Raw genomic sequence first — 13,976 nt, 5'->3', positions numbered from 1 at the left:
GGATATCTTAATCATATGAACTGCAGTGGTAGAATTTATAAAAGGGAAGTTATTACAAACTTTTCAGGATGTACTACAGTTGGTGATGTGCATGATTCATGGATCCAAATCGCCCTTATTTACCTTCTTGGTGCAGCCCTTCAGTTCATCCTCTGCCTGGAGGATGCCACTTTGATTTGCTGCCCCTCACAAATGTTAGAATATCAGGGGTTTCGAGTTTCAAGGGAAGTTTAAATTCACCTCTCCCTGAATTCTTACAGAAAAAAGTCTAATCTTTTGGAGACGATACCCAAAAAGCAGCCCAATCGCCGATCTAGCACTTTTTTAGCAGCACTTGGAATACCATGAGGGATGTCCTGTGGTGTGTGCCATCTGTTGGCATCTTGGGTCATGTGGGTTGCAGAGCGAGGCCTCCATACACTGATATTGTTCCAGTGTACCCCACTGATGCTCTATTAAATTGAGTCCTGGGTGATTTGTACTATTTTTGATTTTTTCTCAGCTCTTCTGGCTTTTGTATCGGCATTGTAGTTCTTAGGGATATGGGAGGATGTTCTTGGTTTGGAACCAAGGTTAGTTATACACACCAAGAACATGTTTACTTAAATCCACCGTACTTTCTTATATTTACGTGCTGTGATGCAGTGGGACTCCTTCTCTCCCTCCTGTTTAGGATTTCTGTGACTGCAGTAAAAATGATCCCAGCTGAACTGGACTGAAATAAAACTTTTTTTTTCATTAATTCACCAAGTAGTGCATACAAAACAAAACAAAACAAAACAAAACAAAACAAAAGCAGTACAGACAGGCAGAGCTGCTGATTTACTAAATAACCAGCAAAAGCAAAAAACATATGGGTTACACATGTGGCTTATATGTTAGGTTACATTGTTTTCAACTCTTGGCAGTTATTTCCTGGTTTGTTTGTTTGTTTGTTTGTCTGTTTGTTTGGGGGGGGGGGGTTTAGGCCGGGGTGGGGTGGGGGGTCCCAATATTCCTTGTTTTAGTTAAACCCTGTTTCCCTAATGCTGTGGCATCAGCTCAGTTGTAGAGTTGTAGAATATATTTGAATGAAATGTTCAAATTGTTTTCTTATGTATTGATGATTGTTGTGTGAGGTCTAGCCATTGTGATGTGCTGATCTTTGTCCTGTTTTTCCAGTTGGGCAGTATTGTTCTTGGTGATAGTCAGGGACACAAGCAGGGCTGTTTTGATCTGCATTATGTTTAGTTCTTCCAGATTGCGAGGTAAACAGACAGAGGGGTATATCAGGTCTTTTTCCCATTTGTTGATTGGCGTGTGAGGTGCATTATCATTAGAGAATATTAGTTTATTTAGCTTCGAGAGTGTGTTTGTGTCTGCGCTGTTTTGTTGATGCTGTCCAGTAGTGGTAGTTGTCTTAGCTGAGTGTCATTGATACTCATTTTTGCTTTGATGGAGTGTTTTAGTAGGTTATACTGAAGAAACTGTTTCCTGTCAATGAGCTGTTGAAGTGTTAAGAAATGATTCTAATCACAAATGTGGCAGAGGTGTGTGATGCCTTTTTCTTTCCATTTAATGCCTGCCAGGGGTCATTTGCACTGAAGGGTTGTTCCATATGGGTGTTTGAGTTCTTTTTGATTTTGCTCGTCTTCCACCAGGCTGTCAGAGTTGTTGCTATTGGCGGGCTTTTAAAGCAGTTGTAATGTCTAATTGTATTGTTGATGAATGGTAGATTTTGGATTAATATGTCTTTACAATCAGATTGTTCGATGTCCAGCCATGGATGAAGGTGATGGGTTGAATGCATCCATTTGATGAGGTGTTGTAGTTGGTTGACTAAGTAGTGGTGGAGATTTGGTGCATCTAGGGCTCCTTAGAGTTTTGACTGGTGTAATGTTAGTTTTATTATTTATTATTTATTTATTTTAGTTTTTTTGTTTTTTGTTTTTTCTTTCTTTTTTTTTTTGCCTGTCCCGTTTGGCTCTTTTGCATCAGAATTATTGTCTAAAGGTGATGAAAGATGCCCAACGGATTTACTTTACCAAATGGACCATCCCAGCCTTGCCGTAATGGTCTATTTGATTCACCTTTTATTGTTTATTTTATTTTCACTTGCTAAATACGGGTAAAGACTTGACTGGGGAAAAGAAAGGGGAGAAAGAAAGAGGGAAAGAGAAACAGCGGGGAAGAGGGACGGGGATAAAGGGCAAAAAACAAAAAAACAAACAAAACAAACAGACAAAAAATACATCTATCAATCACCTGGATCACGTGTTGAGAAAGAAAAAGCAAGCCCCAGGCTCCAGGCCCCGATAAGCAGCCACCAAGGAGTGAGCCGGTGTGTACCTGGACGCCCATCCCCGGACACAAAGAACCACCAACGCACCGATGTCTGAGGGAGTCCGCCACTGGCAGGGGAAGTGGTGGTGGGGGGAGATAGGCCTCCAAACCTTGGAGGGCCTGAGATGTCCCCAGAGAGGTGGCGTCTGACACCCAACCTGACATATAGACACAGACATACAGGCACACACAGACACAAACATCCATTCCCACCCTCATGCTCTCATATGCACTTACTCCACACTCAACCAACGTGGAGACAGACATAAAGAGACGCTGTACACACGATCACACTCCCCAAGCGTACTCTACAAACCGGGTCTAGGTACCCTTGCCCCTGGAGGGGGGAACTGCACCCAGACCCAGGTGGTGTTACCCTTTTCCCTGCGGTGGGGACTCCGACTCCGCAGCAGCAGGGAGGCCCCACACTCCAGACCGCAGTCGGACGGCCAACTCCTCCTAGCCCCCCCGCTCCAGCAGGCCGCAGAGAATGGGGGTGTGTGAAGACTCCAAACCTCCCTCCACCCGCTCATTGTAGTGTTGATGCATGTGTGTTCTAAGGTGCATTTAAAACCCAGGAGGGCATGGAGCTACCTGCCAGAGAGCAGCAGGTAAGCGCATAGTCCCTCCTGCTAGCCCTCAATGTCTACGTGTATTTAAAATTGAGAGGTGGGCAACGACGCCAGGGGTGAGGTGTACACCCTGATGGTACTTTGGACTCCGTGTATCGTGCCCACCCCCAAGATCCTATATGTATGTGTAATGAGAGTGTGAGTAATGTGAATGTCTAAGTTGTGGGATAAAATTGAGGCAGAAGCAGCCAGAAGGGGACCGGGGGGGGGGGGGGGGGGGTAGCCTCCCCTGCACCCTGGTGAACCACCTTTACCCCAAGGCCCTGCATGTGTGGGTGGTTGTGGTGGAGCGGGAAGAGGGAGGCAGCTGGAGATGGGGAGGGAAGGAAGGGAGGGGCAAGTGACCGCTGACCCCCGCTGACCCCAGTAGGCACCCCCATACTCTGCAACCCGCCAGGGAAAGGGGGCCCAGGCCCATCCGGACCGGGGCCCAGTTCAGCAGAGAGCCCAGGACAGCCCACCCGACCCCACCACAGAGAACTGCACCCACCCCGTCATCCACTCATCTTCCAGACTACACAAGTCAATAGACGCCCAGGCTGAGAGCTTCCTCCACCTCTCCTGTATCTCCCCCTCCTGCAGAGTGAGTTCCTGGAGAGAGGAGAGCTCCTGCAAGGTGTAACAACCTCCCCCACCAGTTGAAGAGCCCCCATGGTGGCTCGATGCACTGGTGGCATCCTGCGCCAGGGCTGGGCCCCCATACACCCACCCGCCCACAACCCCGGCAACACACCAACCAGGACCCAAGCCCCAAGGCCCGGCCAGGGCCCCAGCCCAGAGACGGAGCGCCCCAGAACCTCACACCTCTCCCAGACCCACCCAGGGACAGCCAGGCTACCAGGTCAGTAACCCATGTCCGTCAGCACAGACCCTCCCCTAGCCCCGCTGCACGCAGCCACGAGGAAACCATCACCTAAGAGCCAACAGAGCCCTTAATAGGCCATGACCGCAACCCCGGGTCGAACCCTCCAAGGAAGATGCTCCTGGGGAGTTTTTTTGTTTTTTCAGTCGAATGATGTTATTACTGTGTCCAGAGTGGTGAAAAAAAGCTGTTGTGGGTTGAATAAGGATCATTGTGAACAAGTAATTGATCTTGTATATGATTTGGGAGTATGTTTTAATGATTTGGATTAGTTCTTCAACTGATTTGTTGGGAACAGGAGTGCATCATCTGCATATAAACTTAGTTCATGTGTTACATTATTGGTGTGAATGCCTGTGATGTTAACGTTCTGATGGATTGCTGCTGCTAATGGTTCAATGTTTAATTGTAGAGTGTTTTGATCCATTGGATAAATGAGTGTTTCCATAAGAAATGTGCCGTTTACTTTGTCAAATGCTTCTTCTGCATTCTGAGAAGATCGTTGTTTTATGGTTACTTTGGTGAGAGAGATGTACGAGGTTGAAAAGTCTACGTGTATTATTTAAAGAATGTCTGTTCGGTCTGGGTGAATGGGAGAGGAGATAACTGATTCAATGCGGGTTGTTAGAGCTTTGCTGATTATTGTGACGTCCGTGTTAATTAAGGAAATAGCTCTGTAACTGGAGCAGTGAATAGGGTCTGAAATTAGTGCTGTATTCACATGATATGGAATGAACTGGTTATTTTTAATTTCATCTGGCATTTTAACAAAAAGCGGAGACAGAAATTTCAGGGGGACATCCATCAGGAGCTTTATTGTTTGACAATTTTTGCTCTCTCATCTTCTGTGGATGTCAGTGGGGAGTCTCAGATGTCTGCCTCTTCCTTTGACAGTGACAGTAATGTGATGTTATTGATAAACTTGTCTGTTTATTTGAAATCATATATATCATCATATCTTTATATATTTCATAATGAAATTGTCTGAAGGTGTTATTTATGATGTAAGAGTCGTTGGTGATGTTTCCTGTCCAGTCTTTAATTGCTGTAATGAGAAATGAGAAACTTGTACTGTTTAAGACTCGTCATTGTGTTTAGATTGCAGTCTCTGTAAGATAAATTGTGTATTTTTTTTTTATTAATGATGCTGTCGAGTTGAAGTTCTGTAATTTCTTTCAGTGTTTGTTTTGTGGGATTTGTGGCATATAAATTGTGTAGTTTTTTCTTCTTCTGTGGCACAAATATAACGGTGTAGAGAAAGAGTTGAGCGCGCACGGGCAGAAATGTTGAGAGCGCGAGCAACACATTGCGAGCGAGCGCAAATGCAAAAACTGAGCAAGAGGGGCTGCTGTTGTGTGTGTGTGTGTGTGTGTGTGTGTGTGTGTGTGTGTGTGTGTGGATAATAGCAAACACTGAAATACATTTTTTGCACGCAGCAACGAGTTTTTAGTTTTTTTATTTCAAATTTAGCTTTTCTTCGCTCAAAATAAATTTCTCCTCAAAATGCAACACTTGCACCTGCAAATTGTTTTTACATGCGCTCAGAATAGTGGCACAAAAATAACGCCATAGGTATCTCACTTTTTCTTTGAGTACTGTCCTGTACTTCATCACTATTCCACAGAGTCTCCTTGTGGAAATGCCAAACATCTGTTTCATCCTAGATGCAATCTAGTGAGGCAGTTACCCTCACCAGATTATATCAAGTACAAATTAAGATGTCATGTCACACACAATTGTGAATTTATTGGATGTAACCCTAAAAAAAGTTTAGATGATTCAGTTTGTTTGAAGGTGTACTTACAGTCTATTTGACAGGAGTTTCATGTATTTAAAAAATAGTGTAAAACTTACTGTAAGATTACAGGGTTTTATTTACAGTGAGTCTGTCATTATTGCAGCGGTCACTTCCCAGGGTTAGCACAAAGCTTGTGCTCCTACCAAAAAGATTTAAGCAGCTGGGCCTTTCCAACCTTTCCAGTATACCTTTGCATCATTGCTGCTTTGTTGTAAGCTTCTGAAAGCATACATAATGTTTTACTGTGAATTGTTTTCTTTTTTCTTGGAGAAAATTGTGTTACTTCCAATCTTGTGGTATTTCTTAGTGAATAATACCAGAAAATTGTGGTAGCTATATTAGCGGGCAATCTAAAAGGTAAATTAAATATTGTGTTATGTTGTTTTTTCTCAGACACTGATAAGTGCGTGTGTGCATGCATGTGTAATGATGTGCACGGTGGAAGTCTGGTGGAGGGGATACTGCATTGATGGTTTCCTTTCATCTAACCATTGTCTAACATTTTTCATTATTTTCTCTCTGTCAAACTAAAACATACTCAAGCATTTTTATATATGCTTGTGTGTATATTATGTATTTATCACATGTCTGATATGATTAGGTATTCCTCGGTCTGCTATCAGTGTCTGCTTATGCTTCATTCTCGCGTTAACCTGCAGCCTGCATCTGCAGTGTGTTGATAAAGCTCTCTTTATATTTTCAAATGCCTTTTTGGTATTATTGTTCAGAGGTGGCAGGACCTGAAAGTAATTTGTCAAATCCTCAGCTACGCCTTCCATCCTTATCCCCTTCTCCCCGTTACACCCCGCTTCTCCTCTACCTACATGATCACATTTTTCACCAGCAAGGGTGCAACAGGAGAGGAAACATTAACCACATTAAGAACTTGTTCACATATATGTGTGTGCAAGATACCTTTTTGGATGCGCTGAGAGGCATCATCAGTGATGTAACCTGGGCTCAATGGGGTGTGTCGGGTCTTTCAACATAAGACAGTCTCGCCCAGACAACCCAGCTAAGGTTGATCAGACCCCAGCCTGCGTCCCAGCAGCAGCCACCCATGGACCAGCCCTCTTTATCCACAATCACCTTGTGGCTTTCTCTGCGCCTTCACATACAGACCAGATGGCCCTCTTCCTAGCCACTCCTGTTAGGTCCAGTTGGTTTAGGACTTTGCAGAGTGAGCATCATGCAAAGGCTCTGCAGCCCACCTGTATTCGCTCATATTACGCCTTCCAGCCCCTTCCCAGAACTTCTCTACCAGCTCCTGGTACTTGGCGCATTTCCTTTCATTTAACTCTTCCATATGCTCCTTCCAGGACATGGTGAGTTTGAGGACAATAAGCTGTTTTGTTGCCTCTGAGACAATAATTATGTCTGGCCAAAGTGATGTTTCAGTGATGTGCTGAGGGAACTTCAACTGCTTCCTTAGGTCAGCTTGCAGCTGGCAGTCTGAGGCTGTATAGAGCAGACCTGACCGTATTCTTTGCTGCTGACAGGTCTCCTCTCCAGCTTTAACAAATGCAATTCTTGTCTTTTGGCCAATATGGTGTTTGCCAGGAGTGATGGTGTTGCTTATGCTTTCTGAAACCGCCTTCAGCACCTGGTCACGGTGCCAGCGGTAGCGACTTTCTGCAGGGACTTTGTACTTTCAGCTACTCGTGTTGCAAGGATCCCGTTCCAGAGCATGGCTGACATGCTGGTGTTTCACTATTGACACAGACATGGAGGTTGACTGGGATTGGTAAGGCATCATATGCAGCCTGAACAAGGAAATGGACAGAGGTCTGCCTCAGTGATGTTTGTCCAGGTTACCTTTTGCTGTAAGATGTTCTCCCACTTTGCCTCAGCCCCACTGTCTTACTTAATCGGACCTCTTCCTGAATTAGCTGGTGTCTCTCCTTCCCTCGGGCCTTCCCCATTTGGGTCTTTGGGAAAATACCCAAGCCAGCTGTCCCGGTGGCCAGCGTCCCCACCAGCTCCTTCTGCCTGAGGTATGACTCTGCCACCTCCACTCCTCTCTCTCCTCTCCACTTCCTCTCTGTTCTCACCTCAATACCCGCTGCTGACACTTTCTGGTCCCTGGAGTCCCAATACTGAAGGACTTCTCTAGTGCATGCCACCTTAAATTCTTCTGTGAGACTACTAAATGGGAGCTGCAAGGTGTTACTGGTTCCATAAAGCGCTGCACTGCAGTGGGGGAAGCCCAACCATTTGTGCAGAAAGCTATTAATTCTCCTCCCGAGGGACTCCACAGTTGACACTGGAACTGAGTAAACAAGCAGAGGCCACAGGACATGCGGTAGGATAGAGTGCTGGTAAAGCCAGGCCTTGAATCTACTGGCAGGCCTGACTTGTCAACCTTAGTGAGCCAGCTATCCAGTTCTTTGGTGGACTTCTGGATGGTGGTGGAGTTGTTCAGAGATGTGTCGAAAAGCTTCCCCAAACTCTTCACTGGAAGACATGATTGTGAGGTGCAACCAGTTATTCTCCCTTTTTCCAGCCGATGGCAGTTGGATGTTACTTCCCCAGAAGTGACCCTCAGTCTGAAATTGTCACAATAATCCAGGACGAGGTCTTGATTTTACCAGGGACATGGTGGCGGTGTAGTGCAAGATCAACCAACCTGTGTGGAATTGATCCATATGCGTTGGCCAAATCCAGCCACAGTCATCCCTGTTCTCCCGGGTTTCTCTAATGAGCTGTGTGCTCTAAGCAGCCAGGTACTCCAGGAATGTCACCTGTCTGCACTGAGGGATCGATGTAATTGCTCTTGTGGAGAAACTCCGTGAGCCTCCGGGAAACGATGCTAAAAAAAACTCCAATATGTGCTCAAAACATGTGGCATATACTGGTTCTCTTACCAATACTGAACAAACACTTTTTTAAAGGTTTGTTCATCTTTAAACTCAGTGATCATGAATACAGACGTATATATTAATTCAATTCAATTCAATTTTATTTATACAGCACCAAATCACAACAACAGTCTCCTTAAGGTGCTTTACATTGTACAGTAGATCCTACAATAATAGATACAGAGAAAAACCCAACAATCATATGACCCCCTATGAGCAGCACTTTGGCGACAGTGGGAAGGAAAAACTCCCTTTTAACAGGAAGAAACCTCCAGCAGAACCAGGCTCAGGGAGGGGCGGGGCCATCTGCTGCGGCCATATTATACCTGCTAACTAGAGCTAAGTAATTAGTTTGTGAAATGCAATCAGTTTCACTCACCAAAACTGGTCTTAAATAGATAACTATCATATCTGATATCATATCTCACAGTACAATAATATTGAATGGGTTGCATTGTTGTATTTTGTCATGTTTCTCAGGTCTTTGTCTGAATTTCTACGAACATTATTGCTAAGGATTGTCTTATTGCATTGGAGTCACACTGGGTTAAATATGTACACTTGGGTTTTAAGGGGTATTTATTATTTTCTTCTTTTTTTGGGTTGTATGGAAGCCCCAAACGCAATTTCATTGTTCTTGACAATGACAATAAATAAATAAATACTAAAATACTAAATACTAAATACATAGATGTCCTGGATGGGCTGCAAAATATTTGTGAGAATATTTGTATTTATTTTGTTTAAAGGTGTCTATTTAGGTATTCAAGATGAACGAAAATGTAATGTCAAGGGAAGAAGGCCTAACTGTGAATTTAACCTTAGACAAGTAATCTGGTGGATGGAAAAACAGTCCTATAAATAACAGTAACTTTGCTGTCTTTCTTTTCATTAGAAAATGATGCACAGTTTTGATACATTTTCAGGTTTCATAAACAATGTAACACAATTTAAATGCTTTGTATTGGTTTAAAAAAAACAAACAGTCTCTTTTCTGTTAGTGGGCTACAATAATAAAGTGCTTCAAAGCTTTTTTCGTAATAATAAAAAGAGTAAAGATGAAACACCATCACAACAGTAAGGCACTGACGCAGCAATGCAGGTTTTGTTCGTATTTATGTGAAAATGCTGCAAGTTTTCTTAGTCTCAGGGGACAAATTTTCACTTGGCCTTTTCTTTCATGTTGTCAGTGAGCTTGAAGGGACTACTATTTTTATTGAAGCTTTTATTTTGGAGTGAATGATCGACCTGTTCAGCGGCTCTAGGTATTTATGCTCAGTCTGAGTGGGAGAAGAAATGGCTGCTTCTTGCTGAGAGATGGGGGGATGAGGTAGCTCGGGTGAGTAAGGGGAGGATAGATATAACAAAAAGAGGAGGAAAGGCAACAAATGAAAAGAGAGACAGACTGTTTTCTATCTAGTCTCTCTGCACCTTAAGGGACAACTTGATATACTCTAATGTCTGTTTATGGATTAATGATAATCTCAGCCAGTCCCCCCAATCCACCCACTCCAACTCCATTTCCACAATCCAACAGAAGCCGAACAACCAGCAAGAGCAGAAGCATTAATATAGGAGAATGAAATGGAGGAGAGGGTGTGTTTGTTTAGTGTATGTATGTGGCCAAAATATAGACAGACAGAGGGTGTTTTTTTCTGCCCAGAGAATTAGAAGGAGAAAAAAGGCCTTCAATTTTCCACTTGAGCAGATTTCAATTTACTCACACACACCCCTCCGTGACGCCGTCCTCCCATTGTTATTGACAGCATTTAGACTGGCCCATGGCAGAAACAGTGTATGTCGCACACACGCCTTATGGAGAAAGATGTACACTGTATATCTGTGGGTTGTTTTATTTTCTGTCTGTGGGACTGATAAAGTGAACTGCAGCTGTGGACCATACATCATTAAATGATGTGGGTCCAACACATCACTTCTTTTTTGTTTTTTAAACAAAATGCACAGAGAAATAGTACCATTACATGTTTAAACAACAGAATTTCAGTACTTTGACAACAAACTCAACAGATACTAAATATCCTGTACTGCTGTTAAACTTGTTAATACAAACTTCATTCACTGATTTAGTCTATCAGCAGAGGAAAATCATATATATCCTTCCATCACATATATCAAACATTCATGAGTTCCATCGTTTAAAATGTGATGATTTTGTGCATTTTTCTATTTCAGGACATTTTCAATTACGTGCAGCAAACTCTCAGTCTATTTTCTGATGCATTTCAAAGGTTAAAATCTCTGTTAGCATTTGTGTTTTTACCTTTTTGTTGATTTTTTGCTCTATTTGCACTGTTATGCAAACAAATAGAGATCGGAAGATGAGTAGCAAAAGCAAAGGTTGGATTTGTGCTTGTAAATGATCGATTGTGTCACGTCAGACATGTTACAGTGAACGATGTGATCTGCAGTCAGGATATTGAACTGCTGTTGTTCTTAGACTGCACTATGCACCAAGGGAATTTTCACACATCATCACCAGAGGCCAACAAGTCTTTCAGGGTTTGTTTTGAGTGCACAGACTGGACTGTGCTGGTTGTGACACCTTCACAACCTACATCAGCTTCTGTAGGGACACTTTGATTCTAGTAAGGACTGTTTGCTGTTTTCCCAAGAATAAGCCCTGGACATTAAAGAAATCCTTCACCAGAAACGCAGACATTCAAGTCAGCGATAAAGAAGGTATTTTCAACACCAACTGAAAGGGCGATAGATGCGGCCAAAGGTGGAGTATAAAAGAGAAGCAGAGAGTAAATCGGGAGCATCAAGGGTCACTCACAGAAGAGCAGCCATCAATGAGTGCAAATCCAGTCAATTCAACCTGTTTTATAGCTGGTTTGATGGGTTGCCACGCAGGAATGCCTGCTGTGCTTTAATATCTGTCCTCCCTCGGACTACTTCAACTGATGCTCCTGTTTCAATGACACCTCTATGCCTCCACCTCTTGAGAGGCTGCTCCAGCACCACTATCTTCTGTCTCCTGCACACAACAACCCCAACACCACTGCAACTGCAACATCCACTACATCTGACCATCTGCCCCCATCCTTCTCAGCTAACAAAGCAAGGGCACAGCTCAGAGACTGCGTCCAGGGAAAGGAGCAGGCCCAGATGGTGAGTGACAAGACTCCTGAAGGATTGTGCAGCCCATCCAGCTGAAACCATTCAATGGGTTTTCGGCTTGAATCGATGATAAGGCAACGTCCATGTGCAGTGTGCAGTGTACAGCTCAAAATCCTGTACATGCAAATATAGTTCTCCACCTCAACACTGCTAAAATAAAGGGGATTTCAGAAGATCTAGGCCATCCCACTTCTATGCTCATGATACAGTTATTTACAGCTGTGGTTCAACTCTTGTCCAAGCCACTGACTCCTTGCAGAAAGCCTCTTTTGCTGTCCAGCACTCATTACTTCAGCTTAAACTTGTTCTCAACGCAGACAAAACAAAGCTCATGTTGTTTTCTAAATCAAGGAGACGAGCCCAAACAATCCCATCAGTAACCACTCTTGAAGAGTTGGTTCACACCTATAAATATCTGGGAATCTTAATTGATGACTCGCTTACCTTCAAACCACATGTAGAGAATCTTGTGAAAAACCTGAAGTTAAAACTGAGATTTTATTTTCAAAACAAGTTGTGTTTCTCTTTTAATACAAAGAAGCGGCTTGTTGCTGCAACATTCTTGCCTGTGCTGGATTATGGTGATATTCTATATATGAATGCTTCTGCTCAATGTCTTCGAATGGTTGATTCTGTGTATCGTGCTTCTCTGAGGTTCATCACTAACTGTAAATTTCAGACTCACCACTGTGAGTTATACTCTCAGGTAGGACGGCCTGCTTTGGTAAGTCGGAGGAACTCTCATTTATACAGTTTTATATATAAGGCGATACTTGGGTTGCTGCCTGTTTGTAATGAAACGTGCTGGTCGGTATTCTCTTCGTCCGCATGGTTACTTGTTGCTTTCTGTTCCATTTGCCCGAACTGAACTTGGTAAAAGAGCTTTTGTCCATTTAGCACCCTCGGCCTGGAACAAACTGCAGAAGGAATGGAAAATGACTGAATTCATTTCATTAAGTGCTTTTAAATCTAAACTACGAATCCTTGAGGCCAAGTCCATAACATGCAACTGTTTCAATTAGATTGATTGTCATTTTAACTGACTTTTTTTTTTTTTTTGAATTTTATTTTTTATTTTATTTGTATTCTTTCACTTAGGATTTCTCTAGCCTGCCAATCAAACAGAGGTCTCTCCAAAATGTATGTTAAATGAAGGTGGGAAAAAGAAGGTTAAATATGTGAAAAACACAGTTCATCACCATAGCTCTGTTTTTGAGAGAATTCTCCTGGAAAAACACTTTTTTAATAACTTTGCAGTTCTAGTGTAAAATACCTGAATCTATGGTGTATCCTTACTGGTTGGATGTGGTAACAGAGATAAATAATCATTCCACAGATTTAGATTTTAGTGTTGTTTATTTTGAGAATTCATTAATTGAAATTAAAAGAAAAATACAACTTGTTGAATAAAGAATTGCCAGCAAACTATGAGTGGATAAAAATCGTTAAGGAAATCCGTTAAATGGAACAGTTGACCTGGTCTCTGAGACTTGAGAGTGTAAAGTATGAAACGCACTGGGAACATGGAGATGATCTCAGTCTGTGAAACGAAATATCTGACAAACTGAATGATCAGTATTTTTGGTTCCTGTATTTTATGTGAACTCAATAACATTTTCCTTTATACTTTGTTTTTAAATAACAACATGCCAAATAGGAATGTGTGTATGGTATATAGTAACTCTGTATTCTGCAATTTATCACACTAAGCTTTACTGAGATATGTAAAGCCAATAATGTCCTTCCTGACACAACATTGATGATTTTCTTATTTTACAGTCTTTATTTTACTGAATTAATTTTATTAATTTAGTAATTGTTGGAAGTTATTAAATGTGTATCTCATGTTAATCCTAAATAAAAGAGTCATTAATCCTGCTCTTGCCTTATTGCAGGTAGTGTATAAGAATAATGACATCCGTCTTGAGTTGTCCCGTCTGGCTCGAATTGTGGACCCCAAGATGAAAATCCAGGGTGAGGTATCCTACAAGTGTGAAAATGTGGCCACCCTTGACCCAATTTCTTTTGAAACCCCTGAGGCCTATATCAGTCTCCCTAAGTGGAACACCAAGCGGATGGGATCCATCTCTTTCGATTTCCGTACGACTGAGCCCAATGGACTCATCCTCTTTACCCATGGCAAACCCCAAGAGCGCAAAGATGCTGCACGGAGCCAAAAGAACACCAAGGTCAGTTCATAATCTCCTCAGTCACTTGATAATTTCTGTTTTAAAAAATGCTTGACTGAAAACAGTTTGAAAGGACTGATGTGTCTTGACATCAAGGTCACCACCTGGTGAGAATGGCAAACCAACAAATTCACCTGTGTTTGCGAGGCTGTTGTAGACAAGTCGTTCCCAAAG

At 42.7% G+C, this 13,976-nt stretch overlaps 1 protein-coding gene across 1 annotated transcript in view; it reads left to right on the top strand.

Annotated features, from left to right (window-relative positions):
- Positions 1–13,976, top strand: part of nrxn3a (neurexin 3a) — a 128,827-nt gene that overhangs the window by 13,795 nt on the left and 101,056 nt on the right. Inside the window, 1 exon segment of the mRNA XM_080293469.1 lies at positions 13,509–13,802. Coding sequence (XP_080149595.1) covers positions 13,509–13,802 — 294 coding nt within the window.

The sequence above is a fragment of the Astatotilapia calliptera genome, chromosome 19 (genome assembly GCF_964374335.1).
Source record: "Astatotilapia calliptera chromosome 19, fAstCal68.1, whole genome shotgun sequence".
NCBI classification, from domain to species: Eukaryota; Metazoa; Chordata; class Actinopteri; order Cichliformes; family Cichlidae; genus Astatotilapia; species Astatotilapia calliptera.
Note: the sequence above shows the minus strand (reverse complement) of the source record. Positions and strands in the feature narration are given on the sequence as shown.